This window comes from Ruditapes philippinarum, unplaced genomic scaffold (genome assembly GCF_026571515.1).
Source record: "Ruditapes philippinarum isolate M1 unplaced genomic scaffold, ASM2657151v2 ctg8861_1_1_1_1, whole genome shotgun sequence".
Classification (NCBI taxonomy): domain Eukaryota; kingdom Metazoa; phylum Mollusca; class Bivalvia; order Venerida; family Veneridae; genus Ruditapes; species Ruditapes philippinarum.
Genome location: NW_026863974.1, coordinates 24172 through 43209, shown reverse-complemented (window position 1 = coordinate 43209; position 19038 = coordinate 24172). Strand labels below are relative to the sequence as shown.

At 32.0% G+C, this 19038-nt stretch overlaps 1 protein-coding gene across 5 annotated transcripts; it reads right to left on the bottom strand.

The window, feature by feature from the left end:
* Window positions 1-110: 110 nt before the first annotated feature.
* LOC132723984 (uncharacterized) lies at window positions 111-18648 on the bottom strand. Of its 5 annotated transcripts, XM_060708788.1 has the most exons (11): window positions 14152-14453; window positions 13722-13816; window positions 8182-8246; window positions 7308-7394; window positions 6769-6892; window positions 5607-5709; window positions 3524-3576; window positions 3104-3141; window positions 2711-2791; window positions 604-702; window positions 111-360 (listed from the first exon to the last, which is right to left on the bottom strand). In XM_060708788.1, the coding sequence occupies exons 3-11, from the start codon at window positions 8210-8212 to the stop codon at window positions 224-226; spliced, it is 753 nt and encodes a 250-aa protein (XP_060564771.1). In that variant the 5' UTR covers window positions 8213-8246; window positions 13722-13816; window positions 14152-14453; the 3' UTR covers window positions 111-223. The 5 variants fall into 5 exon arrangements, with proteins under 5 accessions (XP_060564771.1, XP_060564770.1, XP_060564772.1 ...); XM_060708787.1 differs by lacking the exons at window positions 13722-13816; window positions 14152-14453 and adding an exon at window positions 18515-18648; XM_060708789.1 differs by lacking the exons at window positions 13722-13816; window positions 14152-14453 and adding an exon at window positions 9606-9725.
* Between the last annotated feature and the right edge of the window lie 390 nt (window positions 18649-19038).

Below are 19038 nucleotides of genomic sequence, written 5' to 3'. Positions count from 1 at the left end.
GTTCTCAAGGTTCATTATGTTTTATAGTATTGTTAATTTCTGATAAGAATAATTCATCTTGGTACATAAAGCAACGGTTTTTCTTTACAATATGTTCTGGTAATTGACAATTGTTTGCTAGTCACGACTTTTAGTAAAATGTTACACATAAGGCAAATACAAATATTATGTAAGGAATGTTTCCAGCATGTGAATCAATATGGTTATTAGAAAACTATCATAATTACACCGTCTCCAATGCTTTTTTGTAAGTCCCTTTAAATTTGTGTTTAATATATGAATTCTTACCTTTCGTTCCAAATACCCGTAGGCCATCTCCGTATTTCAAAAAAGTTTCATTCGTTACTAGATCAGGCATATCTGTTCCAATAGAGGAGTAAATGAATTAATAGAGATTCTGTCCAGCAATTTTTGTCAGTGCCATGCACAAACAATATTTGTACCAACAGAACAAAAATCATATATAATTAAATGGACCGATCATTTTCATCACATTATTATTTCGGTGTTTAAGTATTGTTCTATGTAAGCTGTTACTTTTGTTTCAATATATAATATATTTTATAATTTCGCGCTAGAGAAAAGAACATATTTACAAATTACCTTTGCCGTTGTCAATTATCACTTTGTTTCGATTTTTACTCATCGTTAACTTCTCAGTTACAGATTTTACTGCAGGTCTGCGCAAGACATCATCTTTACCTAGGATTAAAATTTTAAAGATTTACGTTCGAGTTGATTTAAAAGGACGAATACCTAGAACATTGTTCAAACTTTTGAAAATTCAATTGCCTACAATATTTCTAGCAACACACATTTACTAAAGGTAACACCTTCAAAAGCAAATAAAAAAATAGTATATTTCTAATAACTTTACTTTAATTACATATTTGATGCGCCACAAACAATCTATTCATATATGATGTGGTAAATCACTAAGAGGTTAATATACGGCAGAGTAGGTGTTGACAATAGGCACGTTTTTCATAACTATTTCAAATATTGCTAAAAATTTTTATAGAAATGGTCATTTGGAGAGTTTAATAAACTTTTTCTTCGAAAATAAAGTTCTGAGTGATTTTGTATGAACATTTAAATGATTAATGATAGTTTTTTGTTCTAGAACATCTTATTATTTATAGATTATCTACTATATATGTGCTTGTGTGAAGTATTAGATTATTTATCTCACACCTGCAAACAACATCCATATTTCTTTCTTTCGTGTTGTGTTGCAACGTTTGATACTAAAAAAACTGTTAAATACGTTTTTGTTGTATTACGGACCTTTCATTACAGACCAATTCACTTTACAATCTTAGTTCGTTTTTCTTTAAATGCTTCGGCTCATCTGGAGACCATTTGTTGCGGTTCGGATCGAATGTCCGTTCTGAGAGTACCCGCCCTTTTGCCGGTAAACTGGCTTGCCGTGTTACCCATAGACTGGTTCCCAAAGGGATCCTACTCAAAGGGTTCTTTCCTGAACCGCATTCGCATTCTATATTCTACCATATCATATCATATTTAAACGGTTTACCTGAATTAAATATTTTTTCATGGAAATTAAGGCCATTTCACCCGAAACTTTTCCCGTACAATAGCGTATGACTTGACATCATAACGGACCTAAGCACAAAGTTTCATTCTTAAATGCACCAAAATGACGTCATTTCATCGCAGTTCTGTGATAGAATGCGCTTAAATAATTAAAAATGAGCAAAAAGGACGCTGTTGTACAGCACGCGACTGTAACCTCATCTTGGGGACGCGTACACACCACCCCTTTGGCGGAAACATGGCAAGCCCGATGGGTACCTTCTGGACGGATATTCTAATCCGAACTGCAACATATGACATCATTATATTATGTTTCTTTCATGACAGTTTGTTCCGCACAATACCTCAAATTACTGAAGATTAAGGTATGAGGAATACCTAAAGCAATAATAGCAATTGTCATGGAAATTATATAAGTGTTTAGCAGGTGAAACATTGAAATATATAATAATTCCACTAAAAATTATTATACTGTTGCATTAACTATGGAAGCATAGCTGTGTGGATAATTTTGTTGCCGATTGAGTACATTCCGTGATAAATACGACAGTTGTCCGTAAAGTTCATATACTATTTTATTTTTTACTATAAAACATTTTATACGAATTACAAATTTTTGCCAGCAAAATCATTCATATTTAGCAGACACATAAACAAAAAATTTACTGAGCTCTGGTCAACTTTTACATTTTATTGTCGTAACATACAACATATATACATCACAACAGAGCGATTCGACAACGCGTATACCGTTACGCAAAAGGACTGATGCAGTTTAATGGTAAAACTAAAGATTAATAAATGCTATGTATTTTTATATATGTGTTATGTTTGGAAAACTAATTAACTTTGTTAGTTCTCTTAACAAAAGAATACTTAAAGTCATCTAATTTCATTGTACATGCTCGTTCTGATTCCTTCAAGTTACCTGAAAGACGTTTTAATTTAGTTATTGCTCCTAACTATTTGACACTGAATGCAATGTTCATTATGGGAAACCACTAAGAATAATCATTATCTTGCATTGATATCTTTTTTCTATTAAAATTCTATAAACAACAACTAAAAATGTCAACATTTCAATGCTCCATTTTTTTCATATTTTATTTTAAAATTGTAATTTGCCATCAAATAACGAAATGTGTATCTTTACCTTTAATTTCATCATAAATTTCCCTTACTCTAGAATACATGTATTCACTATCTCTTTGATTATCAAAACGTCTTGAATTCCCTGAAAAAAGTAAAAACAATTTGTTAAAAACAACCATTTATTATAATGCATATACAATTTACAGATATTTTCCTAAAGTTTATGAAGCTATATATTGTATGTACTGTCTGTAACTTTCATTATTGGTTGAATTAATGATGTACACGTTTGGCTGATCATTTGGTTTTTTCTAAGTTACCCCAATTTTATTGGAGGGGGGGAAAAAAAAAGCCATTTTAAACCCAGGGGGGAAAAAAAAAAAACTAATGAATCTAATTTAATAGATAAATCCTTTATGCGTTTATTATAATTATTGTGCAATCCGAAACTTACTGCTCGGGATGGAGCCGCCGCTTCCGAAGCCACTGTCGCTGTGTAAAGATATAAATTGATTTCTAAACAATGAAAAAAAGACATTCTCCTATGGTGTTAAAATAACTCTAAAGAAAAGTTCAAGAAAAAATGTATTCCTGCATATACTTGTACATCAATCTATAAATGTCATCTTTATTATTATTTTTTTAAACATTAACGCCATAATTCTGCTTCAATATACAAAGAAGATGTCATTGAGGTTACAAGAAAACATTGCATATAAATATATATTAACTAAACTAGTTAAAGGGTTCTTCGAACATGGAGATCAACTAAACAATTGATTTGTCATATCCGAACAAGTCGGATAAAGGTTCATTTTAAAATACAAAACACTTAAATTTATTTACTAGATTTTGCAATATAAAAAATACCTACGTAGATAATGGCTGACTTTCTGCATGGGCCTCTTTAAACATCTCCAACCATATCTTCATTTATACAAAGAAAAATATGTAATGGCCCAAAGAAACTATTTGCACTACAAGGAGTATTTCAGACATCGTTTCTCTTTCTAGTGCCCTACACACTTTAAATTATTCATATCATATGTTTAGGGTATATCACCGACAAACAATTAGATGTACTGTATTTTTAACTTATTTTGGAATCGAAATGTTTTATTTAACTTCTGTCAACCACATTTTGCAAATACTTAAAATCACTTGCCCCTCAACACTACTGATTTGAATACCAACTTTGTAGTATTTCATGTGAATGAGTTACCCATCTACTTTGCGAAAGGTCAATAGTTATAGTACCCGCTCATGCACGAAGGGACACCAGGATCTTCCTCAATCAGTTAAGCTAGATTGTCTCCGTATGACATTGATTTGTGTGATTATAAATCTAACAAGTCAGCAAACAAGCAAATGCAAATGTCTACAAATATCTTTTTCATATCAAAAGGAGTTGGTCATTAACAATTTCAACATACACATTCATATAACTAATTAAAATCATTGGTCGAACATTTAGCGTTATTCTAAATGGTCCATACATCTTGAATACTAGTATACAAACATCTGGAAAATGAAGAAAAGAGTTAAAGGTCCTCCATTATCTCTGAAATACATTATACGACGGGTGTTCAAATATGAATGCAACTGGATCAATTTTCAGAAGTGCTTAACAAACAGTGCCAAATTAATTATTTCAATACTTCGAAATACTCATCACCATGTGATATACAAAGTTTTAGTATTCTAATCCAATTTGTAAATGCGTTTTCTTAATCTTTTTGATGTATACTGTTCAGACACTGGAAAATAGCCGAATCGAGATTTAGTCACGCTTAATATTTTCTCCAACCAGATGTTTCTTTTGCGCCTCGAAAATAGGAAAAAGTCACAAGGGGAAAGATCTGGTGAATGACGAGGGGAGGAAGCTCGATAACCTTTACCTGTTTCAGATATTCTCGTACAATAGACGCTTTGTGTGACAAAGCATTGTCATGCACCACAGATACCACTTGATGTTCGACGGGTTTGGAAAAATTCTTTCATTTATGAAGGGTCTTGCTTTTGTTAAACTTGGCATTAACAGATGTACCCTTTGGTACGGCAACCTTGATTGGTAAAGGAAATTACATATTTGACCCTTTTGACGCTCATGGTGCGTTTTGCTATGCAAGGTCTTTGACATTTGGTTGTCCCTATCTTGTTATGGGCTCATAAAAGTGAACTTTTATGAACCCACGTCTCATTACCAGTTATGACATTTGCGAAAGATCTGTTGATGTATTTAAAGAACTATTTCAACAATTTTTTGGAGATTCTTGCCCGACCAAGTCTGTGCACTTTTGTAAGGAGATGGCACATATCGTCCTCATTTTTAAATTACGTTTGAGAATAATATGGGTGGCTTTTAAAGAGATGCCACAGCATTTAGCTATATACATTGTTGTTAATCTTGCATCAGTAGCAATCAAATTCTTTACTTTTTCAAACATTTCGCCTGTCTACCAAGAAAACAGCGGTTCTTGATATATGACCGTATTTGGTTATTGAAAGGAGACCTTTTCCAACCATTTTAGTTTAAGCATACACGTGTAGATAGTGTTAATCGAGCTATTTGTCAAAGCTAGACTGAACTGATTTACACATGTATTGTATCAATTGAAAGCTAACACAACCATCTATGCGAAACATGTTTATGGTTTGTGCAAAATGTGGATAAAAACGAGATATTGGCCTAGTTGCATTCATATTTGAACATCCCTCGTAGTTTATACCTAGCATATACAAAACTTTCAAAGTGTCTACGTAATGGCACCTAGAAATTGTATTTTAACATCATCCTTCAAAGCAACGATATTCTGGTAGTTACAAAAGAATGTCAGATGTAACGAACATTTATAATACATTGTATTTATTAAAAAAAATCAAGTTAAAACACCGAAGCTATATATATAGAGATAGAAACGCACAAAACAGATAACTTCCTGCAGAACATACCGTACCTCTCTATTCTTTGCAGTATCACATTTTAGTATCAGCTCCGGTGTCTTGTGATCAATGAATATTATTCTTATCCCCACTATGCCCTTGTTGTATTCCAGGATGCTAAAAAATATTATTAGCCAATAGCAGAAATTTAACATGATATGAAATGAATGTAAATATATTGTTAAACATAAAATACCTGAATCATAAAACTGTATCTATGAAATACGGAAAAAACGAGATATTCCGACGTTGTTGAATACGGAATATAATAAATAGTAAATATATGTTCTACATGGCTAAATATACAAATAATCACACAGTCCTTGGAAACAATGAAACATCGACTTGGTGAAAAATCAGACTTGGTTTGATTGTGTCTATGGGAGAAAACATATATGCGTTTTAAAAGTCATAGCTAGGGGAAACTTTTTAAATGTTGTTCTTCCAAACCAAAATAGAAAGAATAGATATAGTGTGCAACATTGTGTCTATAAAAACTTGTGCGTCTTAACAATCACCGCGTCCAGAATTAAGTAAAGCATTGATCATTAAATATCCCCGTGAAGCTAGTCTGCGGTTCTGCCCAGATATCCGTTCATACATCAAACAATGTATAAACAACTACAATCGTCATATGGCCGTAACAGTACCAGTGTGACTGTGTGACTAAATACCCAACCATCAAAGTAATAAACCTTCAATTAAGCTTTCTCAAATCTAGACAATTTAGAACCAACCCCGGTATATATTGACTTTTGTTTTTAACTTAATTTAATCTTTCTTCTCATATCTTAATAACGAAGCGCATAGATATTTGGTTTAAAAGGTAATCTTATTGTCACATAAAAAATATATTGGATATGGTAGATTACAAGCTCTGTCTTGCATATAATTTATTACATATACAAGTCCGTATCAGTTTCAAGTGAGCAATCAAGCATTTATAAAAAAACTGTTATGTATTATAAAGTCGTGCTTTAGAGGCGTTGACTTTAATAACGACTGCCATCCATCAATTACCTAATCAAAAAATAGCATGTGACTGTCAAATATGTTTTATCGTTTCAAACTCTCTGATTTCCTAAATAAATAAAAAATAAGTATATTTAAATTAACGCCATGTGATATGAAAATAATAAAAAAATGGTACATAAGCCATTGACTTTAATTTGTTACCTTTCTACTTCTCGCATCGATATCGACCAACTTTGCTTACTTGACAAATCATTATCAAAGCAATGTAAGTTCCATACACAGCCTTCTTTTGCTCCTCTTGAGATGATGAAATATTTCAAAATCCCTGTCAAACACAGTGAAGTTTGATTTTAAATAATTTTTGCTATTACCCTTTCAGTGTTAAGATATCTTAATAACATGTTCTTTAGCTGTCAATGTGCCATTAAAAACATAAGAGATACTCTGATTACATAATTAATTATATACGTTTACGCAATATAATTTTATATGGTATGGAAAATTAGATATCCAATCAAAAGATGATATTAAATGAAAGAAAATAAGTATAATGTGTGTCATGTTCGGGAGTTGGAGTTGTTCACAGTTAACAATTTGGTTATTATACCATATTTATCACGCATATTAAAGTAAATGATTCTATATTTCATTTCTATGATAATTTGTCAAAAAGTAATTGAATTCTAAATTGCCTTATATGGTAATATATGAGAGACAAGGAATTATATTGTTAGTCTTACATTTGCTCCAGCTTAGTATTCCTGTCCCCTCTTTTGATAAGAAACCCGTATGTTTGCAATCAAAATGCTTTATCATCACATCAACACCTGGTATGAAATATATAAATCATGGATATGTACACATACAAACATGTTAAAGTATAAATTATACTGATTTGTGTAACGAAATGCATTGATTAAAATATATCATAAATATAGAAATAATGCCATGATATAAGACAAAGAAAAGTTCGGAAACTCATACATCTTGACAAACTATATTGGCTATTTTCTCAGTTAACTTCCTAACGATGGAAGTCATAGCCATCAAATAATACCTTATCATCATTTTAGAGCAGCATGCCTCGAGATTCATGCTAATTTTATTATGAAACTTTTGACAATGCACTTAAAAGTAAAAAATATTTGCAGATAAAGAAGAATACTATTTACAAATTGCAAACGCCACCTTCTATCCACGTAAATAACCAATTCAAGAGCAAAATATTAAAAATAGCCCTTGCTGCATAGTCTTGCATGATAAATATTTTAAAATTAGTCATAAATTGCACATAACATGTAAAGGTATTAATCGCATATAACATGTAAACAATTACTTGAATTGCGCATATTTTTACTTTTCTAAAATATCTTAGTACATGTTTCTCAAAAAAAGATTTTATTGAAATTATTTGGCTCATCTGAAGGCATGAAGCTTTAATACTTAACAAGTTTCGTATTATTTTTAATAACTTGTGAATAAACATGGATGTAAAATGTAACATAGACATGTCCAGGTCATTAACTCTTGTATTACATTGTGATATATATATATGAATTTTATATCGAATCAACTTAACTATAATTAATAATCTAATTATAATATATGATTTACTTATATCTCCTGATACTCTTGTGTCCGCCATCACACCTTAATATAGTCTACACCTTGCAGTGCACCTGAATAAAGTTAAAATACATCTAGTACATCTCCTTATACATGTAAACATATACCTCAAATACTTGAATCCAAAAATGGAAGTAAAGCCAATGTAAATATTTCAAAATAGAAGTTTATTTAATATTCAAATGTTATAAAAGTTTAACCTATGTTATCTCTAAATAAACAGCGGTAGTTGTACATGTACCTATGGCTTGTTTTTATCTTATATGTCTTTTGTATGAATCAGTTGTATTTTATCCTTTTAAGTGTCCGTAATTTATTTGTTTACTAACTAGATTATGGATAAATAAATGAAATTTATAAACTTTAAGATTTTACTGATAGTTTGAATTTATTCTGCCTCCGAAGCAAAGTTTAATACATTTCTCAATGTATTTGTCGATGTTAATATCGTTGCAATCACTAAATGTGCGCCTTTTGCTTTCATAAAAATCAGTCATACATTTCAATGACAAAAAAGAAATATTTGATGAATAACTTAACCAGGTTAATACACTTATATATGATGAGTAATACTTCCTTGTTTAGAGGTGAAAAGGTAAAATATAGTACACTTAAAATCTCACATTAATTATAATAAAAACATAGTGGAAAACAATTTTCTTTTCAAGCTTTCCTTTAAACAGTTATTAATATTATTACAACAAAATCATGTTGCATACACATTAGATTCATTGATGAATGTATTCTATATTTGTTTCGTATGAAGCAATTTACTTTTCTAGAGTCAATTTATTTCGTTTCTGCTCACGGAGATGTTAAATAGCATTTTATTTAGCTTAATTATGTTTATTGTCATTACACAAAGAAAAAAACAATTTGATTTGTCATGAGTAAATTATTCTAAAATGAATAATAATAAAAAAGATGTGAATGACTGACAAGTACAATACTAAGCAGCGGATGTCCGCCTTTTGTTTCGATCTCAAGAGACTATTCATATTCCAACTTAAAAAGATCTGAACAGTCTACGCTTTTTGATGTTGGGCATAAATCGTAAGGAAGTAACAGCTACATAAATTTTGTTTGTAAAAACTTCAGTTAAACCCTTTTGATTGATTGTTAAACAATTATTTATCAAACTCAACACGGTTTCTTGTACACAGCATTAGTAATTAAATTTTTGAAAACCAAGCAGAAAGCATTGGCAAAATTAGATTAAGCCCGTTAAATCAGAAAATTAAGATATGTTAGCAAGTAAAACAATTGTATCCACTGGTGTATTAAAGATCAATTTTATTTACATAAATCAACTTTATTTACCTAAATGTGCTGCTAGATCCGAGATATATTATATTTTATCAATCTTGATGTATTTACAAATACCTTTAAAATTACAATTTGTCATAGCTTACATGTATATTGGGTTCCCAGCCCTTGTGATAAGTATTACCTGAAAGTTGATTATGAGTTGTTTACGTAATGTTATCGTTATCTTTAGCCAATACGAAATTATTACCGGTATCGAAGTGTGACACATATAACTAAGAACCATATTGTCCATGTTAACAAAACATATCGTGTCTTAAAATATACAAGTATGTCGGGTACACGCATGACATAAAAAGAAAGGTGTAGGCGTAGGCTGGAGGAGACAAAAAATTACGGCTGTCCTATTCAACATGATCCAGTGTAAATATTATTTTGTTCGATTTTCAAAACCTTTGTTAAGGTTAACTCTTAACCATATTTTTTTCTCCTCCGGCATTTGTAGTTACATACAGTGTCTCCTTTTATATATACATGTACCCAACATTTACCAAAATCAATAGTTTTGGCGGCAATATGATAGCAGATACCAAATCTAAGGAAGGCAGACCTCATTTTAGATAAAGAATATAATACTAATAATACATTCCCTTTGACAAGAACAAAACATCTGAGCTATCCCTAACTTTCTTTGAGTCATTACCCAGAAACATTGAAACACCTTTGCATTCATATAGCAAACACAGTCTTGACTCGATCTATATAAAATTCTGTAAACAAAGTGATCCCTTGGAAGCATTAATCACAACAAAATAACATATAAGACTAAAAGTAGTATTCAAATGAATTCAAATTACTGTATTGGGATATGAATAATACATAAATTGGCCAAAATATCAAACCTCCTGATAAATCTTTGTATTACAATTCTTGATGACTTTTCTTTTATATTTCAATGGCAACTGTTTACTGAATGAAGTGTGTAAGTCAGATTAAAAATCCGGTAACAAAAGTTATCCCTCGGAAGCATTAATCACAACAAAATGACAAGAGAACTGCAGACTCGGTTTAATTGAGTCTGTACATGAGGGATAATGTAAAGTGCAACATCCCTCACGCCCCCTAGCACCGGCTTGAATGGTACTCAATTCTCAACACTTAATAATGCTGGTATCAATGATCCCGAAGGACCAGACAAATATAACAACACTGAAGTGAAGTACGGGGCAACTTTTTACAGCTGCCACACAGCACTTGACACCTGCTGTTGTGAAGTATAAAAATCCGGTAACAAAAGTGATCCCTCGGAAGCCTTAATCACAACAAAATAACAAGAGAACTGAAGATTCGGTTTGATTGAGTCTGTACATGAAGGATAATGTAAAGTGCAACATCCCTCACGCCACCTAGCACCGGCTTGAGCGGTACTCAATTCTCAACACTAAAAAGTGCTGGCATAAATGATCCCGAAGGACCAGAAAAATATAACAACACTGAAGTGAAGTATGGGGCAACTTTTTACAGCTGCCACAAAGCACTTGACACCTGCTGTTGTGAAGTACAAAAATATGGTAAGACATCGTTGTAGTATATAAAGTTCTAGTTCTGAACGATGAAACTTTATCTATTGTAACCATACAATATTCACTGAAATTCTCAAGTTATGCAGTGACGATGTTTTCTATCTAATGTTGCTAAAAGGAGTCTAGAACTAATATAAGATACCGTATATTACTTAAGTCAAATAAATATAACAATGTTCCTCGAGTGCTGAGTGTTTGTTTTATGACTCAGTTATCCACCTGTCATCAAAACAGAAATATATAAACCGAAACAGTTTTAAACAATAAGTACGTTTTTCGTAGCAATTATGTTTTTAAATGTATGGGTATTATCATGTGCCTTACCATTTCTCAGTTCTTAAATAACTTGCTGTCAGAAATTCATCGGTTGCGATTTTGTGATCAATAAAAATCATTCAATTGACAATTTCTGTTTGTTTTAGTAAACAATTTAGTTCATATTTCTTAGATTGGAACTTTCGAACAATTTTCCAAATGATTCGAGTATATGTATTGCTGATGAATTACATGAAACCATTGATGTCTGTTGACTCGATTATAATGTTAACCGACTTTTATTAAGCGTATTTTGGAGATTACATAATGATGGAAACTTGCCAAAGTTATGTATGTACAAATTTTGGCCAACGACAAGTTTGGAAAAATTTGATTATTATATCTATAATGTATCGTTTTACCATCGAATTTCTAATCTACATTGTTATTTATATTCAAGTTCATTCTTTTATATGGGAACCACACGCAATATTCCATTGATAGGATTGGCACTAACTTTTCTCATTTAAGGTTCAATTATAGCCGTCATATGATCACACCGGCAGCTGTTTTTATTCCAAATGTTACCATTTCATGTATTATTTTTAATTCTGCTTAAACTGATGCTAGGGCGGGCGTGGACGGTAGCCTATATTTTCCAGTATCGCCCATTAACATGCCCAGTCTAACCTAGCAACATTTCTTAATTTTGCCGTTTTGGGTGTTCTTTCTTTCTCTTTAAATTAATGTTTGCTTGATAAACAACGACAGCTTAGTGATGAAACAATAGTCAAATCAATAGTTTTATTTACATAGAAATATATTTTTAAGTTTAAATGTTGAGACCATGTCGGTGTTGTACAACTTATTGATTTCTTGTTTGCGACTGGTATCAAGACCCTCATTCATAAATGCTTTCTAATTAGTTTCATACTTAAGATGCTGAGCGACCAATTTGTTTTCTATTTTATTCATTGTCACATTGGCGATTTTATGTTAATTGGTGGGCAGTTTCATACTTAAGATGCTGAGTGACCAATTTGTTTTCTATTTTATTCATTGTCACATTGGCGATTTTATGTTAATTGGTGGGCCATTCAAAATAATTTTTGTTACAACTGAGGTATAACTGTTATAACCGAGGGATCACTTTGCTTCCAGATTTTTATACTTCACAACAGCAGGTGTCAAGTGCTCCGTGGCAGCTGTAAAAAGTTGCCCCGTACTTCATTTCAGTGTTGTTATATTTTTCTGGTCCTTCGGGATCATTGATGCCAGCACTATTAAGTGTTGAGAATTGAGTACCGCTCAAGCCGGTGCTAGGGGGCGTGAGGGATGTTGCACGTATTCATTATCCCTCAAACCGAGTCTGCAATTCTCTTGTAATTCTGTTGTGATTAATGCTTCCGAGGGATCACTTTGCTTCCAGATTTTTATACTTCACAACAGCAGGTGTCAAGTGCTGTGTGGCAGCTGTAAAAAGTTGCCCCGTACTTCACTTCAGTGTTGTTATATTTTTCTGGTCCTTCGGGATCATTGATGCCAGCACTATTAAGTGTTGAGAATTGAGTACCGCTCTTAAGTGTTGAGAATTGAGTACGGCTCAAGCCGGTGCTAGGGGGCGTGAGGGATGTTGCGCGTATTCATTATCCCTCATGTACAGACTCAATCAAACCGAGTCTGCAATTCTCTTGTAATTCTGTTGTGATTAATGCTTCCGAGGGATCACTTTGCTTCCAGATTTTTATACTTCACAACAGCAGGTGTCAATTGCTGTGTGGCAGCTGTAAAAAGATGCCCCGTACTTCACTCAGTGTTGTTATATTTTTCTGGTCCTTCGGGATCATTGATGCCAGCACTATTAAGTGTTGAGAATTGAGTACCGCTCTGAAGTGTTGAGAATTGAGTACCGCTCAAGCCGGTGCTAGGGGGCGTGAGGGATGTTGCACGTATTCATTATCCCTCATGTACAGACTCAATCAAACCGAGTTTGCAATTCTCTTGTAATTCTGTTGTGATTAATGCTTCCGAGGGATCACTTTGCTTCCAGAGTTTTATACTTCACAACAGCAGGTGTCAAGTGCTGTGTGGCAGCTGTAAAAAGTTACCCCGTACTTCACTTCAGTGTTGTTATATTTTTCTAGTCCTTCGGGATCATTGATGCCAGCACTATTAAGTGTTGAGAATTGAGTACCGCTCTTAAGTGTTGAGAATTGAGTACCGCTCAAGCCGGTGCTAGGAGGCGTGAGGGATGTTGCACGTATTCATTATCCCTCATGTACAGACTCAATCAAACCGAGTCTGCAATTCTCTTGTAATTCTGTTGTGATTAATGCTTCCGAGGGATCACTTTGCTTCCAGATTTTTGTGTATATCTATTTTATGTTTTCCCGATATATTCCTAATATATATTGTGAAATCTACCTAAAATATGTTGCCTGCTGTCATCTATTCTCAAATTTAGCTTTTTCGCAGGGCGTCTTCTGAACCTCTGTCAGAATTCTATTTAATTTAGGGAACTGAAATATTTTAAGATTAGTCATTAATCGCACATAACATAAAAAACTTTTACTTGAATCGCACATATTAATACTTTTCCTAAAATCTTAGTTAATCTTTCTCAAAGTAGACTTTCTTGAAATTATTTGGCTCATCTGAAGGCGTGAAGCTTTAATTAAATGTTTAGTTAACAAGTTTCGCATTATTTCTTATAACTTATGAATAAATGTAGATGTAAAACTGTAACGTAGACATGTCTTAGAGTTTTGTATAACATTGTGATATATATGAAATTTATACCGAATCAACGTAACAATAATTAATCAGCTAAATTAAATAATAATCTATGTTTTACTTATATATCCTGATACTCTTGTGTCCGCGTTCCAACCTTAATATTATCTACATCTTGCAGTGTACTACATGAAAAAAAAGTTAAAATAAATCATACTTGTATATCTCCATATACATGTAAACTTCAATTTTCCAAATACCTGAATGCAAATATGGAGTATAGCCAATGTAAATATTTTGAAATAGAAGTTAATCTAACTTTAATGTTATAAAAGTTTAAACCATGTCATTTCTTAATTAACAACGGTAGTTGTACCTATGCCTTCTGTTTATCGTTTGTAAGACTCAGTTGGGGTTTTTTATCCTTTTTATTATCAATAGTTAATTGGTTTACTAACTAGATGATAAATAAATAAATGAAATGTATAAAGATTTTACTAATACTTTGAATTTATTCTTCCTTCCGAATGTATTTTCTACATTAATATTGTTGCATAGGATGATCCACTTATCACTGAATGTGCGCCTTTTGCTTTCATAAAAATCATTCATACATTTCAATGACAAAGAAGAGAAATATTTGATGAATAACTTACAGGGTTAATATACATAATACTTCCTTGTTTAGAGGTCAAAAGTTAATTCACATCACTGAGTAAAATTTACTACCTGAAGTAAATGGTTTTAAGGGTACGAAGTAAATTGTTTTAAGGATACTTAAAATCTCATAAAAATACAGTATTTCAAACAAGCATAGTAGAATACAAATTTTAAAGTTTTCATTTCAATAGTTATTTATATTATTACAACAAAATCATGTTACATACACATACGCTCATTGACAGAACAATTTGACTTCATATGTAAATTATTATAAAATGAATGATAAAAATAGATAAATGTGAATGAGTGTAGTTGAGTGAAAAATTGAGCAGTGGATGTCAGCCATTTTGTTTCTATGTCAAGAGAGTATTTAAAAACGTCTAAAAACGTCTGGACGGTCTAAGATTTGTTGTGGAGCACGTATGATAAGAAATTAAAACAAAAAGAAAAGGAGCTAACTTGGTTTGTAACAACTTCATGAAAACCTTTAAGCTTGACTGTTCAACATAATATTAACCAAACTCAACACAGTTGCTCGTACACAGCATAAGTAATCAAACTTGTTTGAGACCAAGCAGATTATATTGTGCCTACCGGCTATATCATACCCCGGATCATCCCCGGTTTGTGCCGGCAGAGCTACGGTGCTTTCCCGGTATAACCCCGGTCGTTCCCGGCAGAGCTAAGGATGAAGCCGGCAAAGCTATACCTTCCCGGATCATCCCGGACCACCCCGGTGATATTAAATATTTTATTCCATCTGGGGTCGAACGCCGGATGTTCCCGGATCATCCCGGATCGTCCAGGACGTTGCCGGCAGAGTTACGGATGTACCCCGGTTGTTCCCCGGTCGTTCCCGGATCACCCCGGACGTCTACCGGGGCTCTGCTGGGGCTCTGCCGGGATGTAAGTGAGACTGTAGCTTAACATGCCCATTCTAACCTAGCAACCTTTCTTAATTTTGCCGTTTTGGGCATTCTTTCTTTCTCTTTAAATTAATGTTTGCTTGATAAACAACGGTTGCTTAGTGATGAAACAATAGTCAAATCAATAGTTTTATTTACATAGAAAGATATTTTTATGTTTAAATGTTGAGACCATGTCGGTGTTGTACAACTTATTGATTTCTTGTTTGCGACTAGTATCAAGATGACCCTCATTCATTAATTCATTAATGCTATTGCAATTAGTCTCATACTTGAGATGCTGAGCGGCCAATTTGTTTTCTATTTTATTCATTGTCACATTGGCAATTTTATGTTCAATGGTGGGCCATTCAAAGGAATTCTTGTTATAATTGAGGTACTTTTGTGTATATCTATTTTATGTTTTCTCGATATATTCCTAATATATATATTGTAAAATCTACCTAAAATATGTTGCCTGCTGTCATCTATTCTCTAATTTAGCGTCTTCAGAACCTCTGTCAGGATTCTATTTAATTTGGGGAACTGAAATATTTTAAGATTAGTCATTAATCTCACATAACATAAAAAAAACATTACTTGAATCGCACATATTAATACTTTTCTTAAAATCTTAGTTAATCTTTCTCAAAGTAGACTTTCTTGACATTATTTGGCTCATCTGAAGGCGTGAAGCTTTAAATTTTAAGTAAACAAGTTTCAATTATTTCTAATAACTTGTGAATAAATGTAGCTGTAAAACTGTAACATACACATGTCTTAATCTTTTGTAAAACAGTGTGATATATATGAAATTTATACCGAATCAACGTAACAATGATTAATTAGCTAATAATAATATATGTTTTACTTATATCTCCTGATACTCTTGTGTCTGCGTTCCAACCTTAATATTATCTACACCTTGCAGTGCACTACATGAAAAAAAGTTAAAATAAATCATACTTGTTTATCTCCATGTACATGTAAACATCAATTTTCCTAATACCTGATTGCAAATATGGAGTATAGCCAATGTAAATATTTTGAAATAGAAGTTTATTTAACTTTAATGTTATAAAAGTTTAAACCATGTCAATTCTTAATAAACAACGGTAGTTGTACCTACGGCTTGTGTTTATCGTTTGTAAGACTCAGTTGGGTTTTTTATCCTTTTTGGTGTCAACAGTTAATTGGTTTACTAACTAGATGATAAATAAATAAATGAAATGCATAAAGATTTTACTAATAGTTTGAATTTATTCTTCCCTCCAAATGTATTTTCGACATTAATATCGTTGCATAGGATGATCCACTTATCACTGAATGTGCGCCTTTTGCTTTCATAAACATCATTCATACATTTCAATGACAAAGAAAAGAAATATTTGATGAATAACTTACTAGGTAAATATACATAAAGATAATGAGTAATACTTCCTTGTTTAGAGGTCAAAAGGTTAATTCACATCACTGAGTAAAATTTACTACCTGAAGTAAATGGTTTAAAGGGTACGAAGTAAATGGTTTTAAGGATACTTAAAATCTCATAAAAATACAGTATTTCAAACAAGCATAGTAGAATACAAATTTTCAAGTTTTCATTTCAATAGTTATTTATATTATTACAACAAAATCATGTTACATACATATACGTCTCATTGACAGAAAAATTTGACTTCATATGTAAATTATTATAAAATGAATGATAAAAATAGATAAATGTGAATGAGTGTAGTTGAGTGAAAAATTAAGCAGTGGATGTCAGCCATTTTGTTTCTATGTCAAGAGAGTATTTATATTCCAACTAAAAACGTCTGGAACGTCTAAGATTTGTTGTGGAGCACGTATAACAAAAAGTGAAAAACTTTAATGTTTTGGTTTGTAACAACTTCATGAACACCTTTAAGCTTGATTGTTCATTCTAACACTATCGGAATTTTTTCTATATAAACAAAGACGGCCCGAAGCGTGCATTATCCTGCAACAATGCACTCGCCGTTCTTATTATCTCCCTGTGTATTTTCACATTGAGGGCGCCATTTTGTTTGAAAAATCTGATAAAAAAAAAAAACAATCTTTTGTCAAATTTTGTTGTGAAAACTATCTAGAATGAAAGAAAATGGTCTAACTAAGAAAATAAATCCGAACACCAATATCTTTAATTCAGTCGTTAACGCTGTACAGACGTTTAAAGTGTTGTTTACGTGACGTCACAATGTAGCGCCAAACAGCGCGTGCAAAACAATCAAAATCAAGTACGCTATTTTAACGTCGCAGACGAGTTAAGTTTTACATTTATTTCACTTTTAAAAATTTGTATTTCGCTTGGAAAATTATAAACTGAAATAAAATAGACAAACAAAGTTTTATCAACGTTTTCAAAATTCGTTATTCTCAAAATGTTTCTACAAACGGTAGATTTAACGACAGTTTTTTCAACCCATTGGAACGGCCTTTAAAGAACGTTTCTATTGGAAACTCTGAGGCAAAAACAAATTTAACCGCCAAACATAAAGACCAACTTTATAATAATAATTATATTTTTCTTGACGTGTTAGAATGGAAATAGATATTAATTCTTCGTGCATTATTGTATAATAATGCACGTTCTTCGTTCAAATGCTTTGTAATTAATCACTCAGGCCTATCGGCCTTCGTGATTATATTACTACGCATTTGAACTCAAACCGTGCATTATTCTACAACAATGCACTCAGAATTGATATCTATTTCCTAAACATAATATTAACCAAAATCAACACAGTTGCTCGTACCCAGCCTAAGTAATTAAACATTTTTTGAGACCAAACAGATTAGATTGTGCTCTTTAATTTAGAAAATTAAGATATAATAGCAAGTATTAGCAAGTTAAATATTGTAACAACTTATGTATTAAATATCACCTTTATTTACCTTATTATGTTTCTAAATCCAAAATATATATAATAAATCATAACGTTCTTTCAAAATACTGTAAAAATTTACAATTTGTCATAGCTAAACATGTTTTATATTTTGGGTTCCCTTAATCTCGTAATGTAAGTATAACGTATAAACTTGAAAGTACAAAATGAAAAACTGATTATGAATTGCTTATGTGATGTTATCTTTAGCCAATGCGGAAGTATTATAAACATTAAAACATTTTTTTTGTAAAAACACGTTATATGGAAGTACTCAAAATAAAGTATTTAATTTTAAACGCTAATTAAAATAAGATATATGAAAACATTATTTTCAAGGGAGATACAAGCCCAAGTAGATTTTAACAGTTCAGCTCAGTACAAGCAAATTATTTTTATATAACGTTTTTAAGTCACATCGACTTGCATTAGCACATGGCTTCTTCTATTTTCATGCATTCACTTATTCCAGGAACATTTAATGGTAGGTAAATGTATAACATCTGGGCGTGTAGTCATTATATCATGTAATGG

Excerpts from the sequence above, each read along its gene's own strand:
- LOC132723984 (XM_060708787.1), bottom strand. The coding sequence starts at position 8,212 with ATGGCGGACACAAGAGTATCAGGAGATATAA. Across the intron at positions 2,792-3,103 it reads CGGCGGCTCCATCCCGAGCA|GGAATTCAAGACGTTTTGAT; the intron begins GTAAGTTTCGGA and ends TACTTTTTTCAG. Across the intron at positions 703-2,710 it reads AATTTATGATGAAATTAAAG|GTAAAGATGATGTCTTGCGC; the intron begins GTAAAGATACAC and ends TTTTAATCCTAG.